At 40.2% G+C, this 27,861-nt stretch overlaps 1 protein-coding gene across 7 annotated transcripts in view; it reads left to right on the top strand.

Annotated features, from left to right (window-relative positions):
• The window catches only part of blnk (B cell linker), a 205,634-nt gene that overhangs the window by 110,438 nt on the left and 67,335 nt on the right, over positions 1 to 27,861 (top strand). For 4 of the 7 annotated variants that reach the window (XM_063071740.1, XM_063071742.1, XM_063071744.1 and 1 more), the window contains 3 exons: positions 18,076 to 18,141; positions 23,396 to 23,452; positions 27,230 to 27,276. In XM_063071740.1, the coding sequence (XP_062927810.1) occupies positions 18,076 to 18,141; positions 23,396 to 23,452; positions 27,230 to 27,276 (170 nt within the window). The remainder of the gene's footprint in view (positions 1 to 18,075; positions 18,142 to 23,395; positions 23,453 to 27,229; positions 27,277 to 27,861) is intronic. The other 3 variants (XM_063071741.1, XM_063071745.1, XM_063071746.1) reach the window with 1 other exon arrangement.

Genomic DNA, 27,861 nt, shown 5'->3' with positions numbered 1-27,861 from the left:
TCCTTGGTTTGTGTTGTTTGTTAATGCAAATGACACATTTCATTGTATTTTTACATGTATATAGATAAATCTGAATCTGCTAACTCTGTCATTTCACCCAGTGGATGGACATTCATTTCTCTTTATATCTGTTATCATAGTCTCCTTAGCTATCTAGTATTGCATCTTGGATGACTAATTTCTGGAGAATAAATTTCACAAATCTTGCATCATTCTGATGCAGAATTATGAGCTAATTCTTTGAGCACAGTGAACCTATGCTCCTACAATTCACTTGCAAATGATGTTCGATGTAAGTGAATTAGGCTTTTGCTAATTAGAAATCCATCTTGGTTTGTAAGCACCAAGAATGTAATGTAGTACCATCGGCACCCAAAATTTAGCTCCATTTGACATCAGTGCAACCAAATTTCAAAAGTAACAGAATTTCAATAACACATAATTTACAGGATGCAGTAGGGTCTTTTAAGAGACTCTTAGGTACATAGAACTTCGAAAAACAGAGGGCAATGTGCTAGGGAAATTCCAGGCAGTTTCTAGAGTAGGTTACATGGTCGGCACAACATAATGGGCCAAAGGGCCTGTAATGTGCTGCAGATGTCTATGTTGTATGTTCAGGTGTTCTGTACACTTCCATGCTCCGTAGTTAGTGCAAACAAAGACAATTATGTACACCAAGAATGTATTGGATGCAAAAATTGGGGACACTTCATTCTATGGGGCGTGGGTTAAACTTAACAACGATAAATTAAAAGGGATTGACCTCATCATTGGTTAATAATGAAACAGTCAACTTTTCAGGCTGAGACCCTTCATCAGGAGGGTCCTGATGACAGGTCTTAGCACAAAACATCGACTATTTCCTCTTTTCCATAGATGCTGTCTGGCCAGCTGAGTTCCTCCAGCATTTTGCATGCATCAATTTTACCCTAGTGGTTGTGATGCGACCAAGCTACTTGCTGGGACCACTTCTCATGAATGCATGTAAGAGTAACATCTTGCTGTAGAGTAGAATCACAGACCTGTGTACAACTGAGCCATTAAAACATAATGGATTTGTCTGTATTTTGTGAGAGAAATATCAGATGGAAATTTAATATAGCAAAATGACACTTGTAATGCATTTTCAGGATTTACTCCAGCTATTGTGGACCATCAAGACAAATTATTAGTTAAAGGAAATCTAAAAGAAAACCTAATACATTAGACAACAGTACAAATACTGAAGACTGAAACATATCCAGACCCATGGTCAGCCTGAAGTGCAGAATAAATGAATCATCTCGGTTTTCTCTTGAGATACTGACCATCATAAAAGTCAATCTCTAACCAATTTGATTCATTCCTCATTATATCAAGAAATAGCTGAGAGCACTGGATGTGACAAAGTCAGCTGGACTAGTGAACAACCCAGATAGGGTTCTGAAAAACACACACGAAGTACTGAAGGAACTCAGCAGGTCAAGCAGCATCTATGGAAATGAATGAACAATCAATGTTTGGAGCTGAGACCTCATCAGGACTGGGAAGGAAGGGGAAAAATGCCAAAGTAAGAAGGTGGGGTAGAGGAAGCAGGACAAGCTAGAAGGTGATAGGTGGTGTCTGGTGGATGGGGGAGGGAGGTCAAAAAAAGAAGCTGGGAGGTGATAGCTTGGAAGGGCAAAGCTCTGGAGAAGAAATCTGATGAGAAGAGAGTGGACCATGGGAAGGAGGAGGAGGCTCAAGTTGGAGGCAAGTGAGGTGAAGAGGTAAGAGGCTAGGATGGGGATTTGAAGAAGAGAAGGAAGAGCCGATGTTCATGCCATTGGGTTGGGGGCTACCTAGACAGAATATGAGGTGTTACTCCTCCAACCTGATTGTGGCCGAAGAGGAGGCCATGCACTGACATGCCAGAACGGGAATTGGGATAGGAATTAAAATGGTCGGCCACCAGGAAATTTTGCTTTTTGCAGATGAAGCAGAGGTGCTCGACAAAACAGTCGCCCAATCTATGTAGGGTCTCACCAATGTTGAGGAGACTGCATTGGATGCGCCAGATATAGCCGACCGTCCCAGCAGATTTGCAGGTGAAGTGCTGCCTCACCTGGGAGGTCTGTTTGGAGCCCTGAATAGAAGAAAGGAAGGAGGTGAATGGGCAGGTGTAGCACTTCTGCCTCTAGCAGGGACAAGTGCCAGGAGCGAGAGTAGTTGGGAGGGACAAATGGACAAGGGAATCATTATGAATGATGATTCATAATTCAAGGGAATCATTAAGGAAATGATCCCCGCAGAAAGCAGAGAGTGGGTGTAGAGGTAAAGACGTGTTTGGTGATCAGGTCCTTTTGACGATGGTGGGAATTATGGAAAATGTTGTGTTGGATGTGGAGCCTCGTGTGATGGTAGGTGAGGACTAGAGGAATTCTATCCCTGTTAAGGCGGCAGGAAGATGAGGTTCTGAGATACTGAGGATATGAATTTCAGAACTAACTAAATCTCAATACAAGTTATTCCATTGCAGTAACAATACTGGTATTTACTGAAGAGTGTAGCAACTTGCCAGGTGAAGTCCCATTCACAAAGAGCAGGGAAGATCTATTCTGATTAATTACCTATTATTCAGTCAACTCCCAGTCATCAGCAAAGTGATGGAAGCCATCATCAACAATGCTATCAAGTGGCACTTAGTTATGCCTAGTTTGGGTTTTCCTGACACGACATTGCTTCTGACTTTATCACAGTCTTGGTCCAAATATGAACTGAATTCTCAAGGTGAGGAAAAAGTGACTCGCCTTGATGTCAAGGAAGCATTTGACAAAGTGTGGTATCAAAACAATCAATTGAAATGAAAGTTAATCAGCAACAGAGAGAAAACATTCCAATGGTGCTGTAGTTCTGCCTCTCACGAAGAAGAATGATTGTGATCATCGAAGGTCAGTTAACCAGGCCCTGGGGGCAGTGTGCTAGGTCCAACCCTCTTCAGCTGCTTCATCAATAACCTTCCTTCCATCGTCTAGTCAGAAGTCAGGATGTTTGCTGGTGTTTGCTCACATTCAATTTAATTTGCCATCTATCAGCAAATGAAGCGGTTCATGCATACAAGTACTAATCCTGGACAATGTTCAGGTATGGGTTAATAAGTGACAATTAAAAGTCGCACCAGAGAAGTGCCAGCCAATAACTATGTCTAACAAGACAGAATCTGCCTAAATAGCTACCATCACCGGTACTATCCACAGCAAACGCTGTCTCAGGAAGGCAGCGTCCATCAGCAAAGATCCCCCATACTGCCCAAGCCATATTCTCACAGCTACTGTCAGGCAGCCTGAGGTCCCACCCCACCCAGGTTCAAGAGCAAATGCTTCCCTTGACCCAATCACTATACAGTTTAACAACACTATGACCACTTCAATTACCTTGGACTAAAGTAGATTTTGTTCTGTAAAAATTCTGTATAATGTTTATTTGACACTTTTTTTCTTGTGAGTGTTGCTTATATGAAGCTACATGCCTACAGTATTGCTGCAACTAAGTTTTTCATTACACCTGTGCATATGTGTAGTTATGCATATGGCAATAAACTTGACTTTGACATCAATGGCATTGCAATTGCCCTGTCCCCTGCAATCGGTATCTTGGGGGTCTCCAATGACCAGAAACTCAGCTAATCAACATAGCCGCAAGGGCATGTCAGAAACTGTGGATTTTACAACTAGTGACCCATCTCCTAACTCTCTAAGGACTTTCTACCACCTACGCTGCAGGAACAAACTAGATAGGTGATGGAAACCTTTCCATCTGTCTGGATGAAGAGTAATAGCAAGCAATCTCAAGAAGCTGGACACCATCCGGAATAAATGAGCCTACTTGAATTACACCTTGTTAATTCCCCTAAACTGGGAATATCAATAACTGTGGCGCTTCTCTTCCTGATGAACTTAGCATATTCTACGCAAGATTCGAACAGAAGAGGAGCGTCCCGTTCCCTCCGGATGAGCCGGACTTGGTGGCATCGAGATTCATTGTCACTGAGGAGGATGTTAGAAGGGCCTTCCTGAAGATAAATCCAAGGAAGGCGACGGGCCCAGATGGCGTGCCGGAACAGGTTCTCCAGGCCTGTGCAAGCGAGCTAGCTGGAGTGTTTGCTGAGATCTTCAACTGCTCCTTGCTTCAGTCCAAGATCCCCTCGTGTTTTAGGAAGGCAACGATAATCCCAGTGCCGAAGAAGAGCAAGATGGCATGCCTGAATGACTATCGACCTGTGGCTCTGACATCAATTGCTATGAAGTGCTTCGAGAGATTGGATATGGCACACATCAACCACAGCCTACCAGTCAACCTCAACTTTGCAATTCGCCTACCGGAGCAACAGGTCAACGGCAGATGCCATCTCTCTGGCCCTACATTCCTCCTTAGAACACCTGGAGAATAAAGACGCATACATAAAGCTCCTTTTCATTGACTACAGCACTGCCTTTAATACCATCATTCCAAATAAACTGATTCCTAAGCTCCGGAACCTGGGCCTTAGCACTCAGATCTGCAGCTGGATCTTCAACTTTCTCACAGACAGGACCCAGGCTGTAAAAATAGGGGACAAGCTCTCCTCTACAATCACTCTGAGCACCAGTGCCCCACAAGGCTGTATACTCTGCTCCCTGCTGTACTCACTGTACACCCATGATTGTGTAACCAAGTTTCCATCAAACTCAATAAACAAGTTTGCTGATGACACAACAATTGTAGGCCGTATCTCAGGTAATGATGAACTTGAGTACAGAGAGGAAATTAAGAACCTGGTGGCATGGTGCGAAGACAATAACCTATCCCTCAACGTCAGCAAGATGAAGGAATTGGTTTTTGACTTCAGAAGGAGTAGCGGACCGCACGACCCAATTTACGTCGGTGGTGCACAAGTGGAATAGGTCAAAAGCTTTAAGTTCCTCAGGGTCAATATCACAAATGACCTGACTTGGTCCAACCAAGCACAGTTCACTGCCAAGAAGGCCCACCAGCCCCTTTACTTACTGAGAAAACTAAAGAAATTTGGCCTGGCCCCTAAAACCCTCACTAATTTTTATAGATGCACCGTAGAAAGCATTTTTCTAGGGTGCATCACAACCTGGTATAGAAGTTGTCTTGTCCAAGACTGAAAGAAGCTGCAGAAGATCATGAACACAGTGCAGCACATCACATAAACCAATCTTCCGTCCTTGGACTCACTTTACACCGCATGCTGTTGGAGCAGTGCTGCCAGGATAATCAAGGACATGACCCACCCAGCTAACACACTTTTCGTCCCTCTTCCCTCCGGGGAAGGCTCAGGAGCTTGAAGACTCATACAGCCAGATTTGGGAACAGCTTCTTTCCAACTGTGATAAGACTGCTGAATGGATCCTGACCCAGATCTGCGCCATACCCTCCAAATATCTGGACCTGCCTCTCGGATTTTTTGCACTACCTTACTTTCCCTTTTCTATTTTCTATTTATGATTTATAATTTAAATTGTTAATATTTACTATCGATTTGTACTCCAGGGAGCAGGAAGCACAGAATCAAATATCGCTGTGATGATTGTACACTCTAGTATCAATTGTTTGGCGACTATAAAGTATATAGGGCTTCCATGAAACTTTCTACTTACCAGTAGGAATCCCTTCTTCCAACGCCAATCTGCTTACCTTTCTTTCATGGCTCACATACTTAGTAATATTGGAAATAAAATTCTCATTCTCTTTCATTGAAAATCTAGCTCTTTGGTCTCTATCCAGTCTATCTCTGCAAACTTCCCCAGTCCCTTCCTATATCAATTGATGCTTTGATTTTAGCTTTATTTGGAATAAAGGAATAGGAAATATATTTTCAGTCTCTTGAGCCTGTTCTATTATCCAGCCATATAATAACTGATCTGTCCCTCGGAGAGGGGACAAATTACACAAGGTTTCGTTGTATGCAGATGACCTGTTAGTTTATATTTCAGATCCTAGGAAATCTATTCCTTCTATGCTATCTATATTTTCTGAATTTAGTAGTTTTTCTGGATATAAATTAAATTTATATAAAAGTGAGTTATTTCCCATTAATAATTACTCAGATCAATATCATCAAGTTCCTTTTAGTATTGCTAAAAATTACTTTACTTATCTTGGTATTAAAATTACTAATAATTTTAAGGACCTATATAATTATAATTTTCTTCCATTAATTGACTACACTCAACAAATGCTTTCTAAATGGTCACCTGTGACGTTATCATTAACAGGTCAAATTAATGCTATTAAAATGATAGTTCTACCAAAATTCTTATAAACATTTCAGGCAGTTCCTACCTTTGTTCCTAAAACGTGTTTTGATAGAACAGATTCTATAACCTTATCTTATATTTGGAATAATAAAAATCCTACATTGAGTAAACCTTTATTACAGAAATTAAAAAAGGATGGTGGTATGGCTTTGCCAAATTTTAGAATGTATTATTGGGCAATTAATATTTGATATATTACTTTTTGGATTCATTATTCAGACATACATGAATGTCCTTCATGGTTGGATTTGGAGGAAAACTCGGGGAAGGGTTTCTCTTTGGCCTCTTTACTGGGAGCTCCTCTTCCCTTTTTGTTTCCTAAGATTAGTAGACAAGAATTTAATCCTATTACTAAACATACTTTAAGAATTGGTTTCACTTTCATAGATTTTTTTAGAGTTAAATAATTTTGTTCTTTCTAGTAATATCAATTTTAATTATTTTTTTAAACCATCAATTTTGGATAAGACCTTTTTAATTTGGAAAACCAAGGGAATAACAACTTTTTCAGATTTATTTTTATGGGGCTGTTTAATGTCTTTTTCTCAGTTGGTGGATAAATATGGTTTACCTAATGTACATTTCTTTAGATATTTACAAATTAGGAATTTTTTACATGGTTTGCTGCCAAATTACCCTTATGCTTATCCACCTAATATGACAGATGTTCTTTTTCAGCTTAAACCACTTCAAAAAAGGTTGATAGCTATAAATTATAAATGGATATTGAATTTGTTAATGATATCTAACAATAAAATTAAATGTGCCTGGGAATTGGAAGTTTAAGAGTCATTTTCAGATAATCAATGGAGTAAAATTCTTCATTTGGTTAATAACTCATCTATTTGTGCTCGTCATTCCTTGATACAGTTCAAGGTAGTGCATCGGGCCCATATGTCACCATATGTCAAAGGATAAACTAGCACATATTTTTTCCAACATCAATCCTATTTGTGACAGATGTAATAGTGAGGTGGCCACTTTATCTCATATGTTTTGGTCTTGTACAAAGCTAGACAATTTTTGGAGAGATGTTTTTAAAACTTTATCAAAAGTCTTTGATCTGGACCTACAACCTAATTTACTTAACAGCAATATTTGGGATTACCGCATCGAAACCAGGAAATATTCCTGTTTCTGCTCCACATATGATAGCCTTTTCAACTTTATTGGCTAGGAGAGCCATTTTACTGAAGTGGAAGGATTCTAATCCACCGACTGTCTTTTATTGGCTTTCCTCCATTATGTCCTGTTTAAGTTTAGAGAAAATAAGAAGTCGGACATTTGATACATCCTTTAAATTTGAGCAAATCTGGCGACTTTTTATTCAATATTTTCATTTGATTTCATTTATTACTCTTCCAATTTTTTCTTGAAGTTTTAGATTTGATCAGAAAGTCTTTCTTTTTCTTTTCTGGTCGTATCCTCAGAAAGGACTGCCCAGTCCCTTTTTTTCTGTATAGTGTAGTGGAGGTCTTTTTCCTTCATTTAAAATTCAAAGTTTTGTTATCCTGTTTATGAACTGATAAGAGGAGAATTGCTGTTTTCTTTATTATTATATATTATACACTAGCTTTAATACTATGTATGATTTTGATAATGTCTACTTTAATCTCTGTTTGTATGGTTATTGATATGTATATTTGAGATAATTCTCCTCTTGTTTGTATTAAATTAATAAAAAGATTAATAAAGAAAGAAAGCACCTGAACTGGAGGGGGATGAATATTCTTGAGGAAAAGTTTGCTAGTGCTGCATGGTGTGGGGTGGGGTGTGTGGTTAAACTAGAGTTGCAGGGGGGGATGGGAACCAAAGAGCCAGAGCAGATAGTGGAGTGATTGTGGGGACAGATGTTTTTTAACCTACAAAAAATCCAGAAATCCAAGGTTTGTGCATGGTACTACTAATGTTCCAAATTGTGTATGTTTCAATGCAAGGAGTATTGTAGGAAAGCCAGATTAGTTTAGGGCATATCAGCATATGGAATTGTGATATTGTAGCCGTTAGTGAGACTTGGTTGCAGGGGGGCAAGACTGGCAGCTCAATATTACAGTGTTCGTTGCTTTATTTGTGACAGAGCCGGAGGGATTAAAGGGGGAGGGGTGTCAGGGAAAATATCACAGCAGAGCTCAGACAGGACAGACTGGAGATCTTATCTACTGAGGCTCCATGGGGTGAATTGAGGAGTAAGAAAGGATGACAACATGATCACCCTTGGGATATAGAGGAGCAAATTTGTAGAGAGAATGCAGACTGTTGCAAGAAACATAAGGTTATAATAGTAGGTGATTTCAACTGCAACTCCCATACTGTTAAAGGGCGGGATGGGAAAAAGTTTGTCAAATGTGTTCAGGACAGTTTCCTTAATCAGTACACATAAGTCCCAACTGGAGAATACAATATTAAATCTATTAGAGAACAAGACAGTGCAGGTGATAGAAGTTTGTGGAGGGGAACACTTTGCATTTTGTGATCATAATGCCATTAGTTTCAAGATAATTATGGAGAAGGATAGGTCTGAGCTTCGGGTTGAGATTCTAAATTGGAGAAAGGCCAATTTTGATGTTATCAGAAAGGATCTGGCAAGTGTGGTTTAGGATGGGTTGTTTTCTGGGAAAGGTGTACACTGGTTAAGTGGGAGGCTTTAAAAATGAAATTTTGAGAGTACAGTTTGCATGTTCCTGTTAGAATAAAAGGCCAAGATAACAGGTTTGGGGAACCCTGCTTACTGAAAGATATTGAGGCCCTGGTTAAGAAAAAGAAGGAGGTGCATAGCAGGTATAGGCCGGTAGAAACAAATGAGGTACTTGAGGAGTATGAGAAATGCAAGAAAACAGTTGAGAATGTAATTAGGAGGGCAAGAAGAGGGTATGCGGTTGCTCTAGCAGACAAAGTGTGAGGAGAATCCCAAATGCTTCCACAGCTATCTTAAGAGGAAAAGGATTGCAAGGGATAAAATTGGTCCTCTAGAAGCTCAGAGTGGTAGAGCGGAAAGAGATGGTGGAGATCTTAAATAGGTCTTTTGCATCTGTATTTACTCGGGAGACGGACACGGTCTGCAGAAGTGAGGTCAGGGACTATATTCAGATTACAGTGGATGTGGTGTTTGCTGTACTGGGGCAAATTAGGGTGGATAACTCCCTAGATCCTGACAAGATGTTCCCTTCGATCCTGTGGGAGGCTAGCACAGAAATTGTAAGGGCCCTGGCAGAGATGTTTAAAATGTCCTTAGCCTGGTATGAGGTGCCAGAGGATTGGAATTGGAAATATTGTTCCATTGTTTAAGAAAGGCTCTAAGAATAAGCCAAAAAATTATAGGCTGTTGAGCCTCACATCAGTAGTGGATATTTTATTAGAAAGTATTCTAAGGAACCAGATATATAAGCATTTGGATAGACATGGACTGATTAAGAATAGTCAGCATGTCTTCATGCATGATAGGTCATCTCTAGCCAATCTCATAGAGGCTTTCGATAAAGTTACTAGGAAAGTTGATGACGGCAAGGCAGTGAATATTGTTTGCATGGACTTTAGCAAGGCCTTTGACAACGTGCTACATGGGAGGTTGGTCAAGGAGGTTCAGTTGGTTACTTGACATTCAAGATGAGGTAGTAAATTGGATTAGACATTGGCTTCTCAGGAGAAGCCAGGAGGTAGTAGATAGTTGCCTCTCTGACTGAAGGCCTGTGACTAGTGGAGTGCCACAGAGATTGATGCTAGGCCCATCGTTGCTCTTCATCCATATCAATAATCTGGATGACAATGTGGTAAACTGGATAAGCAAATTTGCAGATGAAACCAAGATTGAGGATGTAGTGGACAGTGAGGAAGACTATTAAAACTTGCAATAGGATCTGGACCAGCTGGAAAAATGGACTGAAAAATGGCAGATGAAATTTAAAGCAGACACATGTGAGGCATTGCACTTTGGGAAGACTAACTGGGGTAGGACTTAAATGGTGAATGGTAGGACACTGAGGAGTGCAGTAGAACAGAGGGATCTGGGAATACAGATCCATTCTTCCTGGAAAGTAGCATCACAGCTAGATGGGGTCCTGGAGAGCTTTTGTCATATTGAACTTTATAAATTAAGGTATTGAGTATAGGCGTTCAGAATCTATGTTGAAGTCGTATAAGATGCTACTGAGGCCTAATTTGGAGTATTATGTGCAGTTTTGGTTACCTACCTACAGGAAAGTTGGTAATAAGGTTGAAAAAGTGCAGAGGAAAATTTACAAGTATGTTGCCAAGACTTAAGGACCAGAAGTATAGGGAAAGATCAAATAGGTTAGGACTTTACTCCCTAGAGGGGAGATTTGATAGAGGAATGCCATTTTCCATTTGACTTCGGTTCTTTGCGGAAATGGGACCTGTTCTCAGGGCCTCATGACCAGCCGCTTTTCGATATGCCAACGATGCGGCCTAGAAGACTAGTGCACCTCAGGGTGCTGGGTTTTCGTGGCTCTGGAGGCAGGCAGATTCAAGGCTGGTACTGCTGCCTGATGCATCATGGGAGACGGAAGATCATAAGCAGCAAGATGGCTGCTGGCTGTGTGCCCAGAGACCCGATTTCCTTGGGCACAGAGCTCGGAAAAAGTGACACAACAGACTTTTAACACCATAAATCAGCGAGTTGCTTTGTTATGTCTCCTCTCTCACTGTGAAATGGGGACACTTCTTTTTCCCTTATTATAGAGAGAGAACCTGTGGTATGTTGAATTATCGGGTGAATGTGTAGTCTTTGGAGTACGGCAGGTCTGTGTCTTTATTGATGCTTTGCTGCACGCTTGAGTGCTCGGGGAGTGCCATTGTTTTCTTGCTGGTGGGGGGGGTCGTTGCTTTGCTGTTGCTTATGTGTGGGAGGGGGGAGCTGGAGGGTTTTTGTGGATATCTGCGAAGAAAAAGAATTTCAGGATGTATATTGTATACATTTCTCTGACATTAAATATACCTATTGAAATGTATTGATTACAAAGTACTAAGGGGTATAAATAGGATAAATGCAAGCAAGGTCTTTCCACTGAAGTTGGGTAAGACTGAAACTAGAGGTCATGGGTCAGGGTGAAATGTTTAAGGAGAACATGAGGGGGAATTTCTTCAATCAGAGGGTGGTGAGAATGTGGAATGGACTGTCAGTGGTGGTGTTTTATATGTGTTTCATTTCAACATTTAAGAGAAATTCGGATAGATACATGGATGGTTGAGGTGCAGGTCAATGGGAGTAGACAGATTAATAGTTTAGCACAAACTAGATGGGCTGAAAGGCCTGCAGCTGTGTTCTCTGACTCTATATTACTATAACAAACTCAAGAGTTGACATTTCAGCCTAAGATCATTGTTATTCGTCATAGTTATTCCTTTATCAGCATTGGGTCTAGCTCATCACAGAAGTACCTTCACCAAAGATTGCCAGGGTTCTGAAAAATAAGCTCATCACCACTCCCTTGAGGAAAATTAGAATGGACCATCAACATTGCCCTTGCCAATGATGTTCGGATTCCCAAAATAACTTTAAAAAAGCAATACTGAGATTTGAAAAGCTACATTGTAATCTCTGAAAGCTAAGGCAGCTCTAAGAATACAATTTACAGCAGAAGATTATATTAGTTTTATTTGTGATGTGTACATGGAAGCTGACAGTGAAATGCGCCGTTTGCATCAAATCAAATCAGTGGGGATTGTGCTGGGCAGCGTTGCAAGTGTCATCACCCTTCTGGTGCCAACATAACGTACCCACAGTTCAGTAGCCCTAACTGTACATCTTTTGAAATGTGGGAGGAAACCGGAGCACCCAGAGGAAACCCACCAGGTCACAAGGAAAATGTACAAACTCCTTCTAGGCAGCAACGGGAATTGAACCCCGATTGGCGATCACTAGCACCGTACACCGTATAGTAATGCGCTAACCACTATGCCACCATGTTGCCGAAGGTCATTTAAACCAGAAATGGTGCATGAAGTCCTCTGGAAAATTCCCATTCTCTGTGATGCATTGAGCCAGTAATTATTTTTATTATTGAGATACAGCGTGGAACAAGCCTTTTCAGCCTTTCGAGCCACGCCGCCCAGCAATCCCTCGATTCGATCCTCACTTAATCACAAGACAATTTACAATGACCAATTAACCTACCAATTAGTACATCTGTGGACCATGGGAGGGAAACGGAACACATGGAGGAAGCCCACAGGGTCAAACTCCTTACAGGCAGTGGCAGGAATCGAACCCTGGTCGCTAGAATTATAAAGTATTATGCTAACCACTACGCTCCCATGCCAACCTAACTGTGCTTCCGTGTTAAATGCATTTGAGCAAAACAAAAAGCGTATTTACTGTTTGTTCTAAGATGGGCTAGCTTATGCTCTGTGTACCAGCACACACTGGTGTAGGTTTGTTCTGGGCAAAATTGTAGGCCTTGGTAGTGTGCTGAAAGGCCTTTTCTTCTGTACCTGCAGCCTTTGTGGACCAGTAACATGAAGTTGAGGAAGTCCATACCATGAACTTCTGATCATTGGAGGGCCAGCTTGCAGTATGGCTGAGGGGGCTTTGACTTTGAGTTTGGATGCAGTATGAAATCTTTAGGCTTAATTATGGGTCACAGCATGGTGATCAGTCATTGAAGTGAAATGATTATAGCAAGTGTTCGTAGAACAGTACTATATTAATGACATCGGAAAACAGATGCCTCCTGACTTACATGAACAGGGCCATTACGTAACCAAGGGAACTGCCTGTATATAGAAACATAGAAACACAATGAGGAACAGTTTACTCAAAAGATTATTCATAAACAAAGGTCTGTGTTGTCTATTTTAAATTGCTGATTAACCATTTACCCACCTAAAGTGTTCTCAAACATGAAGCAAAATATCATTGTCGGTCATAAAAGCATTATTGAGTTGGCCTTCAGCCAAATACTGCTATAACTGGGAGCTAATGCATTCAAATTAAATGGATCAATGCCTTCCATTAAAATAACAGACTGAGCAAAATTGGTCAGGCAGGTTAATCATTTGTTATCTGTTGTTAACAGGAATTATCAATCCTGACTGTTTTGAATTTTGTGGAAGAGCTTTGCCTTCTTGTTTGTATTCGTACTAACTCTGTGATAAGTATCGTTTTTTTTGAAAAAGGAACATGAAGGCCACTTATTAGTTAAATGAAGTCAAGATTAATAAGGTGACAGTAGATTCAAAATGATACCAGCATTATAATGCAATTTTAAAAGGGACTTTCCTGGGCAGTTGGAGTGCCAGTGTGTGGGCTGCCTGAAGAAGCACATTGCTTTCCTATGAGCAAAGCATACAAAATGGTGGAAGAACTCAGAGTTTAAAGTAGGTTTGTTATCGAAGTATATGTATGTCAGAATATACAACCCTGAGATTACTTTTCTTGTGGGCATTCACAGTAAATACAAGAAACGCAATAGAAACAATGAAAGGCAGCACCCAACAGAACAGGTAAACAACCAATGTGCAGAAAAAAAGCAAACTGCAAATACAAAAAGAAAAATAATAATAATAATAGGTAAATAAGCAATAAATATCAAATATCAAAAACTTGAAAGTGAGTCCATAGGTTGTTAGAACAGTTCAGTGATGAAGCGATTGAAATTATCCCCTCTGGTTCAAGAACCTGAAGTTTGAGGGGTAATAACTGTTCCAGACATCCCACCTCTCCCGGAAGTTCCGGGACTCTCCCGTATATGAATAGTGGCTCCCTGATGCCCACAAATGATATACAATATCATGGAAATCAATTTTTTTGATTGGGAGCGAGCGAGAGAAAGCAAGCGAGAGCAAGCAAGTGAGAGAGAAAGCAAGCGAGAGAGTGAGAGAGAGCGCGCGAGAGCAAACGAGAGAGAGCGTGAGAGCAAGCAAGTGAGAGAGTGAGAGAGAAAGCAAGTGAGAGTGCGTGAGCGAGAGAAAGCAAGCAAGAGCGACCACGAGAGAGAGAGAGAGAGCAAGAGTGTGCCATGGCAGAGTGTTCCAGAAAAAAAAGAAAATATAAAACGTACATCACCCCAGACTACACTAAAGTGTACCCCTGCCTAATACAGGTCAAAAATAATGACAGTGTTGCTCGCTGCACTGTTTGCAACAGTGACTTTTCTATTGCCCATGGTGGGTTAAGACTGTAAAAGACATGTTGAGGTGAGTTTAACAGGTGTCATTTGTTCATTAGCATAGCTAACGTTATTTAAACTAGCTGACTAGCTGCTAAGGAGCTACTCTATTGCAGACATCCCACCTCTCCCAGAAGTCTCCCGCAAATTGATGGTGCTACCTCCCTGAAATCAGTTTTTGCAGGGTGGGATGTCTGCTGTTCCAGAACCTGGTGGTGTGTACTGAGGCTCCTGTATCACCTTCCTAATGTTGTGGAGAGACCACGACCTGGACAATGAGGATCCTTGATGACGACGCGGCTTTACTGTGACAGCGTTCTGTGTAGATGTGCTCAATGGTGGGGAGGGCTTGACCTGTGATGGACTGGGCCATCGTCGTCGTCGCTATCCCTCAAGGTCGAGGATGATGGTCTTCGTTCTGTTGATCTATTTATGGGCTCTCAAGTGGCTTATGAGTCCAATCTTGGCTTTGAAAGTTCTTCCGCATTCAGGACAGGTGGTTCCAGATGGCAGATTGGGCTTTGGTTGTTGCTGCAATTCTTTCTAATTCTGCACATCTGTTGGCTTCGAAAATTGCTGTTCCTCCTCGGATGATGGTTTGCCAGAGTTTCCTGTCCTTGGCATTGGTTTCCCAATTGTTCATGTCGACGTTACATTTCTTCATGTTGGCTTTTAAGATGTCTTTGAATCTCTTCTGTCGTCCGCCTCTTTTACGTTTGCCTTCTTTAAGCTGGGAGTAGAAGATTTGTTTCGGCAGACATTCGTCTTTCATCCTAACAACATGACCACTCCATCTTAGTTGGTTCTTGATGACGTAGGCTTCAATGCTTGTTGCTTTTGCTTCATTTAGCACTCCGACATTGGTTCTTCTATCTTCCCAGCAGATATTTAAGATGTTTCGAAGACAGCGTTGATGGAACTTTTCAAGTGCCTTCAGATGTCGTCGGTATGTTGTCCAGGTTTCTGATGCATACAGGAGCGTTGGGATTACCACTGCTTTGTACACTAACATTTTGGTGTCTGTTCAGTTTGTAGGCTTTTCCGTTCAAAGGCATTGATATTTCCATACCAGGCCATGATGCGACCAGTCAATATCCTCTCCACCACACATCTATAAAAGTCAGGCAGCACCTCAGCAGGTTAGACAGCATCAATGGAAATGAATGAACAGAACTTGCCTGTAATTTGTGTTTAATACCAGATGCAGTCTTGTGAGATGCAGGGAGCATGTAACGTGGGCCATTGGTCCATATAACCTAGAAATGAATAGTTTGCCATAGAAAGGGAGTTGCTGCTGAATTTTCTACAAATGTTCTCAAAATAATTGTGTCAGAATAACTTGGTCCTCCTGTCTTTAGCAGCATGTGCTCAGATTGGCACTGTTGAAGTCAGCAGCATGGTTTGCAGCCGTGCTTTCTAGATGAGGCTCTGAATACAAGTATCCTGGCTGGCTACCTCCAGACCTGGTCTTGTTACTCACATTTTCAAATGGATATCGATCTCTCTGAATCAGCAATATAATAATCTAATTATCACTATGAATGTGTAAGCAAATAAGAAAGGACTTTCAATTGGGCTTTCAAATTCTGCAGCAGATACATTAAATAACACCATCCCTCCTTCGGATATCACAGTGTTGAATTAAAAGTCTCTGCTCTGGACATCTCATCATGATTATTTAAATGAAATAAAAATCATCTTATTGAAACCCAAGCTTTTTTTTTTACCTTAACCAGCAATTTTTACACAATAATGAGATTTCTATTGAATTAACAGTGAAGAAACAATAATAGCTCCACATTGTCATGTCCTCCTCCTCATATCTTTGGGAAGTTTCTAATGAAAGGAACCATTGTCGGATGCCATCAAGGAGACACTGTTGAGGAAAACGAAAAGCTAATTTGTATTTTAATGGCTTTCGTGTAACTTCTTCGTGGGAAAAATACTCTAAATAAATAAGCTCAAAAATCATCAGCTTAGTTAAATTTAAAAGGGCCATTGGGATGGGTCAGGTCATCTTTTTTTATGAGTCAAAAATACCTAGTGTATTCCTTATCCCTTCCATCCAGTGTACCCAGAATGCTGATTGACGTAATCTCTAATTTGACTCCCAATTGTGGAAGCAGAATGCAAATAGCATTCTCATTCTCCTTAATCTTTGGAAGTCCCAACTGATGACCTTTGTGACTGTGATCTTGTTTAAAGGCACCCTTCTTCCTTTTCAACGTCTCACAGCCTTTGGTTGAGGTCGACTATACTGGATTAATCTGACAATTCTACCAGGTCGAATAGCGATACACCGCAGTGGAGAGTACAAAAAGTAGCCCGAAAGTTACCAATGTATTTAACCATTTCTCTTTTCATCATATTTATGCTGAAGTTGTATAATACATCGGTAAGGCCTACTTTGGAGTATTGTGTGCAGTTTTGGTTACCAACCTACAGGAAAGATATAAATAAGTTTGTAAGAGTACAGAGAAAATTTACAAGGACTGTAGGAACTGAGTTATAAGGAAAGATTGAATATGTTAGGACTTTATTCCTTGGATTGTAGAAGATTCAGGAGAGATTTGATAGAGGTATGCAAAATTAGGGGTATAGATAGGGTAAATGCAAGCAGGCTTTTTCCACTGACGTTAGGTGGGAGGCCATGGGTTAGGGGTGAAAGGTGAAAAGTTTAAGTGGAACATGAGGGCAAACTTCTTCACTCAGAGGATCATGAGAGTGTGGAACAAGCTGTGCGTGCAAGATTGATTTCAACATTTATGAGAAGTTTGGATAGATACATGGATGACAGGGTTATGGAGGGCTATGGTCTGGGAGTAGGCACTTTAAATGGTTTGGCTTGTACAAGATGGACCAAAGGGCCTGTTTCTGTGCTGTACTTTTCTAAGACTCTATCAGCAATCTTTGAAGGAGATGTGTTGCTGAACAAGCAGGATTCCATCAAGACCTCATCTATTTTCAGCGGGTCCTTTTGTTGACCAGCACACTGATACTGGAGGATGGCTTTTGACAAACTATCCGGCTTACATGACACCTATATAATCTTTAAGGTGTGCAGAGTAATCATTTTGTCTTTAAATTTACATTCTATTTTTTCCAAAAAAAAGATGGTTTCAAAACTCAGCTGATTTATTACTTCCCTTGTATTTTTCACTTCCTTTTCTAAAGTGCAGCAATGATTGTATCCAATTTACGATTTAATTTATTAATTGCAAAATCCTACCAAAACCCCATTCTTTAGAACTACCCCATTCCAAGAACTACCACACCACGGAGGACATATCAAAAGAGTGCAAGTCTATTTTCTTATAACGTCCACTGTTTCCAAAAGATACCAGTGAGCAGCAGGGACCTTGGATTATTTTATGCCTCCCATTTCACGCTCATTTTAATTCCAAATGTGCTCCATCTTTAGACAAAATCTGATAATTTAAATATACCAATTAATTTGAAGCCTTGTCAAGTGGTGTGGATTATTATTACATTGACAAGAATTGTCAGCTCCAGTGCTTTGGAAAGCACTCTTTCCTTTCATTGAAGTACCTCTGCATTAATATTACCATACTAATTTGAGATTAAATGACCATCTTCAGCACTGTATCTTTCTGTGATTACAGAGCACAGTTTAGGCCAATGACTTATTTCTTGTCATTTCTTTTTCACAGGCAAATACAAAAAATAGTTCATGACATCAAAAAGAATGATGGTGGAATTATCCGCAAGTTTAAAAAGTAAGTTAATGTTTCATTCTAAGTTATTATATTATTTATAAACCTATCTTTTGTTCAGTTTTCAGCAAAGTTCTCCATGAAGATCAGAATTAATTGCATTTCTGAATGCCTTATTTTCCTAAAGAAACCAAACAGAACAGCCTTTTATTGTTACTGCTCCTGTCCTGGCAAAGACCCAAGCAGTTGTGGTTACTTTGATTCCACATCCCATTCCCATTCTGACATGTTTATCCACGGCCTCCTCTACTGTAAAGATGAAACCACACTCAGGTTGGAGGAACAACACCTTATATTCTGTCTGGGTAGCCTCCAACCTGATGGCATGAACATCAACTACTCTAACTTCCGCTAATGCCCCACCTCCCCCCTCGTACCCCATCTGTTACTTATTTTTATACACACATTCTTTCTCTCGCTCTCCTTTTTCTCCCTCTGTCCCTCTGAATATACCCCTTGCCCGTCCTCTGGGTCCCTCCCCCTTGTCTTTCTTCCCGGACCTCCTGTCCCATGATCCTCTTGTATCCCTTTTGCCTATCACCTGTCCAGCTCTTGGCTCCATCCCTCCCCCTCCTGTCTTCTCCTATCATTTTGGATCTCCCCCTCTCCCTCCAACTTTCAAATCCCTTACTCACTCTTCCTTCAGTTAATCCTGACGAAGGGTCTCGGCCTGAAACGTCGACTGTACCTCTTCCTAGAGATGCTGCCTGGCCTGCTGCATTCACCAGCAACTTTTACGTGTGTTGCTTGAATTTCCAGCATCTGCAGAATTCCTGTTGTTTGTGGTTACTTTGAGTATATTTTGTTCCCACAAGGTGCATGCCTTTTTAAACTTCCAAATAAATTAACCTTTGACCTGTCTAATTTAAAAAGCGGATATATCAAATAAAATATTAATATTTTCTATTACTTTATGATTGTTTTGCTAGATTATAGTTTTTTATTCTCTTTTGTGTCTTGTATAATTTTAGTTGACATTTTCTGTGTTTTAGTGCCGAGAGCAGAAGATAGGAATCTTCTTTGTCACTTCACCTTTCTGTCCTTTCTCATCTAGAAATATCTATCCTAATATTTTTAAACTCAATTTTGTCAGATGATGCCCAGTGTCTTTTTACCACAATAAGCGCAAATTATCAGTGTTTAAATATTGTTTTACTATTTAGAATACACTTGATTTTTGAAAAGACGGTGTTTGAAATGGATCTTTACACCATATGTACTGCATGTTTCCACAAGTGGGAACATGCAGCCTGTGTTTATGCAACATTATGTATATGCTTCATTCATATATTTAGTTTCATGGAAAAGCATATTTAAAATCGTTTTTATTTTCCTTTTCAAGATGTTCGTATTATTGATGTTACATTGTGGTGTGATTGTTGTATTGTGAAGCTGCGGTTGGATTTTATTACGGTTATAGCTAGTTTAAGATCCCTGTTTTGTGTAAGAATGTGGATTTTATTTTCGCCCCTCTGATTGATTGTTCAATTGTAGCTAAGTGTGGGAATGTGTTTGATACACACACACACACACACACACACACACACTTGCTGCAATGCCAAGAGGATTGCAGCAGTGAAAATGGCTATTGGCTCTACAGCGTTCAAATGGGGCGACCAGCCTTGCTGATCATCATTGCTGGCTCTGATGTAACATATCTAATCATTCGCAGATGGCAAAAAAGTTCTTGGATCTTCTTCCAGTCTGAGGAACCAATAAAGTTATGGGGCCATAAAACACAGAAGTAGTCTGCCAAGTCAGCACCAGATATCAAACCATCATCTTCATAAACCCCGCTGTTATGCCATTTCTCTCCCCCTCTTCTCTCTCTCTCTCTCTCTCTCTCAAATGTGCGCGCGCGCACACACACACACACACACACACACACACACACACACACACAAAGTCTTGTGAAAGTTGACATCAGAAACTGAAACTGGTAGGGCAATATAACTTTAACATCTTTGGGATCTGAGAAGAAACAAAAGCACATAGGGGAAATCTACGTAGTCACAAGGAGAATGTGCAAACACCAGGACAATATCCGAGCTTAGAATTGATCACTGGATCTGTGAACTGGTGGTTCTGATAGCTACACCAGCAGACAGTCCCTGAGTTTCTAATTTCGAATGTGCTAAATTAGATTAGTTTTATTTGTCACATGAACATCAAAACATTGAAACATACAGTAAAATGCATCGTTTGCATCAACAAGCCGCACAATCCAAGAATGTGCTGGGGTCAGCCCACAAGTGTCACCATGCTTCCAGGGCCAACATAGCAAACGCACAACTTACTAACCCTAAACTGTACATCGTTGGAACGTGGGTGGAAACCAGAGCACCTGGAGGAAATGCACACAGTCATGGGGTGAACATGCAAACTCCTACAGTCAGTGGCAGGAACTGAGCCCTGTTCAGTGATCACTGGCATAGTAAAGCTTTGCAATAACCACTGTGCTACTGTGCCACTAACAGCTATGTCACCGAGCTAGTCATAGTCATACTTTATTGATCCCGGGGGAAATTGGTTTCTGTTACAATTGCACCATAAATAATAAATAGTGATAGAACCATAAATAGTTAAATAGTAATATGTAAATTATGCCAGTAAAATATGAAATAAGTCCAGGACCAGCCTATTGGCTCAGGGTGTCTAACCCGCCAAGGGAGGAGTTGTAAAGTTTGATGGCCACAGGCAGGAATGACTTCCTATGACGCTCTGTGCTGCATCTCGGTGAAATGAGTCTCTGGCTGAATGTACTCCTGTGCCCACCCAGTACATTATGTAGTGGATGGGAGACATTGACCAAGATGGCATGCAACTTAGACAGCATCCTCTTTTCAGATACCACCGTGACAGAGTCCAGTTCCATCCCCACAACATCACTGGCCTTACGAATGAGTTTGTTGATTCTGTTGGTGTCTGCTACCCTCAGCCTGCTGCCCCAGCACACAACAGCAAACATGATAGCACTGGCCACCATAGACTCGTAGAACATCCTCAGCATCGTCCGGCAGATGTTAAAGGACCTCAGTCTCCTCAGGAAATAGAGACGGCTCTGACCCTTCTTGTAGACAGCCTCAGTGTTCTTTGACCAGTCCAGTTTATTGTCAATTCGTATCCCCAGGTATTTGTAATCCTCCACCATGTCCACACTGACCCCCTGGATGGAAACAGGGGTCACCGGTACCTTAGCTCTCCTCAGGTCTACCACCAGCTCCTTAGTCTTTTTCACATTAAGCTGCAGATAATTCTGCTCACACCATGTGACAAAGTTTCCTACCGTAGCCCTGTACTCAGCCTCACCTCCCTTGCTGATGCATCCAACTATGGCAGAGTCATCCGAAAACTTCTGAAGATGACAAGAGTCTGTGCAGTAGTTGAAGTCTGAGGCATAAATGGTGAAGAGAAAGGGAGACAAGACAGTCCCCTGTGGAGCCCCAGTGCTGCTGATCACTCTGTCGGACACACAGTGTTGCAAGCACACGTACTGTGGTCTGCCAGTCAGGTAATCAAGAATCCATGATACCAGGGAAGCATCCACCTGCATCACTGTCAGTTTCTCCCCCAGCAGAGCAGGACGAATGGTGTTGAATGCCCTGGAGAAGTCAAAAAACATGACCCTCACAGTGCTCGCTGGCTTGTTCAGGTGGGCGTAGACATGGTTCAGCAGGTAGACGATGGCATCCTCAACTCCTAGTCGGGGCTGGCAGGTGAACTGGAGGGGATCTAAGTGTGGCCTGACCATAGGCCGGAGCTGCTAACTGCTATGCCCCCATGCGGCTAATCGCTGGGCTACTGTGCCGCGGACATTTGCGGTTCCTTTCAGCAATGACTTAGGGAGATGTGCTGACATTTTTGTTGAACTCTTTGGCATTCTTGTTGAATGTTCCTACTTGCCTTGATGGGTATTTTGCTGCTATGAACTGGGAAACACACCTCCATCCCGCCAGTCTACATGTTGGAGAACTGCCGCATGGCAGGCAGTATCTATGGAAGGGGATGAACTGTCAGCACTTTAGACCGAGACCCTTCGTCAAGTAACACTCACAACACGCTGGAGGAACTCAGCAGGTTGGGCAGCATCCGTGGAAAAGATCGGTTGATGTTTCGGGCCGGAACCCTTCGTCAGGACTTCATCAAGTTTCAGCCTGAAGCATCAACTGTTTATTTCCTTCCATAAATGCTGCCTGACTTGCTGAGCTCCTCCAGCTTTTTCTGTAGTCCTGGATTCCCAGCATTTTCAGAATCTCTTGTTTACAAATTTGAGACATGCTTAGCACAATTAATATCCATCCTTTCTCCAATTTGGTGAGAAGGCAACTTGCTCAACAACAATTATTCATTGGGGTCTTGATGATGAGTATTGCATGCAGGTCAATCATGTGGCGCCAAGTCCATCTTTCCCCACATCCACATGTCTATATTTCTGGAGGGATATGAAATGAGTGGGGAAAAACTCTCTTTATTTGTTCCTTCCCCTACCAGGAATAATGTGGACAATCAGAGTATTGAATTTCCTTCACAAACAACAGGAATTCTGCAGATGCTGGAAATTCAAGCAACACACATCAAAGTTGCTGGTGAACGCAGCAGGCCAGGCAGCATCTATTGAATTTCCTTGCGTATTGCTACCAGATTACTTACTGGATTAATGTACAGTATTAACCATTTGGGAGTGCTAATCATGACTATTTGACAAATGTGAAGGAATTGATACTTGCAAATTACATAACAGTGTTCTTCATAAAAATTAGAATGTTAATTTTGCATCTAGTGGGATACATTTTTCACCTGAGTGGTTCTGATGGAGAAGCTCATTATTATTAAGCACATTTGAAGCTCAAAAAATTTTTCACTGATAAAAAGGATCAGTTTAAGTCAGTCATTATTTGATACATTTAACATCCCTTTTCAAGTTTTTCAATTGTTAATTCTGTTTGTGAAACCTAGTTCTGGGGATCATGGACTTAACATGAAATATTGAAAATATTTTTGTCCTTCCAGATCTTACCTCACTGAAATGGATTTCATGGTTATGATCTGACTAACTTAAATGTTGTTTTATGATTATTTACAGTTTTTATTTGCTTTTGAAAGTTCGAATGGAATTGTGTAAAGTGATTGATGAGATGGGTTGACTTAATGGTCACTTAACCTTCCCCAAATTTGACAAATGAAAAATGTATTTGTGGGGTTATGCTAATTAAAAACCTGCATTTGCTAAGTTGTTAGACTTTCCTCCATCTCATAGGTTCCAAAATGAGCAAGTGGCCTTGATGCGTAAGACTGGGAGAAATACTTGGGATCGGTATGAATAAACACTGAACGCCTGTTATTTCTTTCTCTCACCAGTGTGCTGCAGGCTTTGTGTGATGAAATAACCATGACTCTTTTAAAGCAGCTTATCTAAATAGAGACATTATTTTAAACTTTGTTTGTACTAATGTATATCGTAGAAAATGGAATGATCACGGCATTTCAGGATTTTGAGGCCAATAATTTCTCGAACCCATGCCTTCAAAACAATGTCAGGTTGAACATTCTGAACTGAAACAAGAAACTTCATTTATAGCCCTCTGTCTCAATATATCATATTTCCTTGAGTATCACTTCTATTCTTATTAAAATATACTTTCGCTAATAAGAAGGCTTAGAGCTATACATTATACTTTAATAGTAAGGGAGGGCTCAAGTTTTAATGTTAGGTATTCTGCATATTTTAGAAATACAATGGATTCCTGTTAATTGGGCCTTCAGTTAATCAGGGTAGCTGGTTATTTGGGACATCTCTTAAAGAACAGAAACAAATCCAGAAAATTGCTAGGATTCCATTCATTTATTTGGAACACTATGCCACTTAATTTGGGCAGGACACAGACCAACCAGGTTCTAACTAGCGTCAGTCGCGGGAACTTATGTAGTCGTTAGACGCTACACTGTGCTTAAAGCGAACAGTTTTTAAATAGCATCAGTTATGTGTGCTGGTGTTCAAAGAACAGTGACTTTTGTCACTCACAGTTGGCAAGAAATAAGCAATAGGACATTTCAGAACTGTCTTGCTCACCGCGGTTTCAAGCATTCAGACTTGGAGATGCCAGAAATGGCCGGGAGTGAAAATGAAATTATTTCACTACTTCAAGTTAGGAACAGTGAAAAATTTGAAGGTATCGTTCAACAGTCATCTGGAATGTTACAATGGAACAAGATTTGGAGGATGCAATCGTAGATAGCATTATAGGAAGGCAGTCCATTATCTGCATCATGTGTCAGCGCTGATTTTGTTCTTTGCGCACACTGGGTGAATTCTTCCATTGCTAACTACTAGGAACTAATACACAGTTTTATAGTACTGTAGTACCATTAGTAGTGTTCTAATTTGTTCTGTATTTCACTTAAATGCATAATTGTTACACAGTTTATCTTTTTTATACCCTTTTTAACTATTTCCATGAAACTGTGGCTAAATGAGGCAGCCGCTTAATAGGCCAAAATGTATTGGTCCCGATGTGTCCCAATTAACTAGAATCCGCTGTAATTACTTGGTTTTGGTTCCCTAGCATTAGTTCCTGCAGATTTATAGTACAAGGTTGGCAGGGCCCAAAACATAAGTATGGTTATCGTGATTGTATTGCTACTTCCTCATCAGTCAACTGCAGGTGCAATTTTATAAGATGGGGAAGTGATTTTTTTTTTTGATTTAATTTTCCTTTGAGGTGGAGTTGCTTTGCAGGTGCATGGTTTCTCTTAAAAGAGTAAAACCAAAACTGATTATTCCATATTGTGCTTTCATTGGAGTAGAAACTTTAATTGTCTACTGACTTGAAGGTCTATTATTGTATGGTAACCAAAACAGAAAACTTAAAGTATAACTGGGCAAACATTCCTTTCAATATATGAATGGAGAATAGGTGATAGTGTTATTGTAGAATGAAGTACCATTAATAATCTATAAAACGGAAAAATGGAATACTGTAATGAAACTAATATTGTCTCAGATATGTAGTGGTTACATTTATCAGAATTGTTGTCCAAGGAAATATGGTACATTTGGAGAAATGCTCAGGATTTCAATAAGAATCTCATTTTGTGGGATGTCCCTCATACATTATGAAATGAAGACTTGTTCTTCCTAGTTTCCAAGAAATTATGATCAAAACCTTCTGATGGATTTAATGAGATCATTCATCATTTAATGACTCTAAATTCCTGGATGCATTTGGTTTTTACAAGTTGAGTGATCATTCCTTTGTACAATTAGAAATGCTTACCCAGAAAAGCTAACAGTTCCGTCACAGTCAGAATGAATGCAGCAACTAAATATTTACTTCACTAAACTAACAACTGCATATCTTTCATAGGTGTATATTCTGTTACATGCAGTACTGTAGAGATTTTCTGTTCCAGGTTAATGCATTGTGACCTCTGTTAAAATTAAACAGGTTTATTTAATCTATTACAGAACAAGAACACTTTGGTTAGAAAATCATTTCATTGATTTTGGCACATATTACTATTTTATCCTTGTAGTTTTTAATGGTCAATGCTATCAATTAATAAAGAATTGCATTAGAAGTTTTAACAAAATTTCAGCTGTTCAGATTGGTAGAGGATATTCTTACAATAATAAAGCAGCTGATTTGCATCACCAGAAAAGACACTAAATAAATTATTTACTGGTATATTTGAATAAAGGAAGATGTTACGAGTAAGATTTGTTTGTACATCAGGGGACTAGCATTACTCTGGGCTCAGTTAATAGTGCTGTCACCTCCGGGCTAGAATCTTGTTGACCCTTTCTCCAGAGCCCTGAGCACTTTATCTCAAATGGCACTACAGTACTCCAAGAGTGAGATGGGATTGGAGCTGCTATTAGTGTGGTACCACTTTGAAACAATCTGACCTCGCAGCTGCATGTGGAACAATTTGTTGTATGATTGAAAAGAAAGCAAGGGTGTTCTCTCAAAGTTCTGGCCAATATTTATTGTTAAACCAACCCTAATGAAATAGTTAAAAATCAAGATATATTTCACAGCCGATTACCTACATGATATCAGTGACCACACTTGTTTGATTGCTTTAGAGCATCTGGTATTCTGAAAAATGATCTAGTGCTTTCAAGGCATATATGAGTAGTTAACTCTTCCCGGGCTTCCAGCGGGTACAGGTATCAATTATAACCGACGTTTCGATGAAAAACTCCGCCATCTTCATCAGGAATGATCCCCGATGAAGATAGTGAAGTTTCTCATTGAAGTGTCGGTTATAATCAATGCCTGTACCTGTCTGGAAGCCTGGGAAGAGTTAATTCATCTGGTATTCTGACTTGTTAGAACACTCCATAAGGTGACCCACATGCCTGCCTACAAAGATGCATTATGGCTTGAAAATCTGGATCCCGTAAGATGTAGTAAAACTTGATGCATCGAGTTGGAAAATGCACCTTGCATGTTCTGCTTAAGGAAACTAATTGCTAAAGTGAAAAAAAGATTCTAATATTGAACTGACTAAACTATCTTTTGTGGTTTGGTGATGTAAATATGTTACTTTAGGCTCCAAGAGGCAAACAGGCAGTGGTGGTGGTGGGGGTGGTTTATAAATATCTCCGCATTCTTTTTCTCCATTTATATTACCTACCAGCAGGCTTCTGCATCACCAGATAGTGTATTTCAGCAGGACGTTCATGCATCTTTCCTATGGTGATTGTAATACCCCTAAAAGTGAAGCAGTGATCCATCTGGGTAAAACTGCTTGCTGCCCACTTGTTCAATAACTATTGTTAGAACATACCTCACATTCTCTTGAAAGGCAGTCCGGAACTTTGTATCGATGTGTGAATAACGCCAGTGCCTCATTTTATTTACTGACTAGGCACTTTTCAAAAAGCTAACTTCATTCACATGGCCTCTGGCAGTGAACCAAATACTGTTGTGCTTCTAACATGCATGGACTAACTTGGATTTGCTCTTACATCTGGATAACACCTTGTGCATGTTATACTTAAACCACTAACAATTTGAAGTTTAACATTTCCTGCCACTGTAGTTCTTGTCTTGACTCTTGCGTCTACTTTTTTTAATTGCTGCAGAATCACAAAACAAACAGCACCTACTGTTCCTGACAGAGATTACTCAGGTAATGTATGCAAAAAAATCTTGATATAAGTTAAAAAGCAAATGGGATGTGCTTCTTTTATTTTTCTCTGAAAGGAAACATGCAAAATAACTCGAGAAAATTGAAGATATTTAGCTAATTTAGCTTTGCCCAGTTAATTCCAGAAACCTTTGGTCATAGCAAGAACACCAGCATAAATATTTATCACACCTCTCACAGCAGGGAATGGTAGGAATAAGATTTATGATTTTTGAAAAGTGCTACCATGATTGAACATACAGTGCCTATTTATTTTTGAGTGAAACACATTAAAATATAACTGATTTTCTTTGCAAGTGATACTTGGCGGGTCCTGATGATGCATACATGTACAACATACCAAGCAATTCTCCAGCCTTCAATCACTTTTGAAAGCATTACTACAGATTTATAATGGATGCAACTTTTTGATGAGTTTACTGTAAGCAAAATTCAATGTTAATTCAAGTTTCTTTTATTTTAATCACTTATAAGTTTACCGTCAGCGCAACTTAAAACTTTTCAAAGTCTGCTACTTTGTGTTAAAATATTGAAGAGGCTAGTGCAATAGAATATTACAATGTTAAA

This window comes from Mobula hypostoma, chromosome 19, assembly GCF_963921235.1.
Source record: "Mobula hypostoma chromosome 19, sMobHyp1.1, whole genome shotgun sequence".
Classification (NCBI taxonomy): domain Eukaryota; kingdom Metazoa; phylum Chordata; class Chondrichthyes; order Myliobatiformes; family Myliobatidae; genus Mobula; species Mobula hypostoma.
This window is presented reverse-complemented; position numbering and strand designations above follow the sequence as displayed.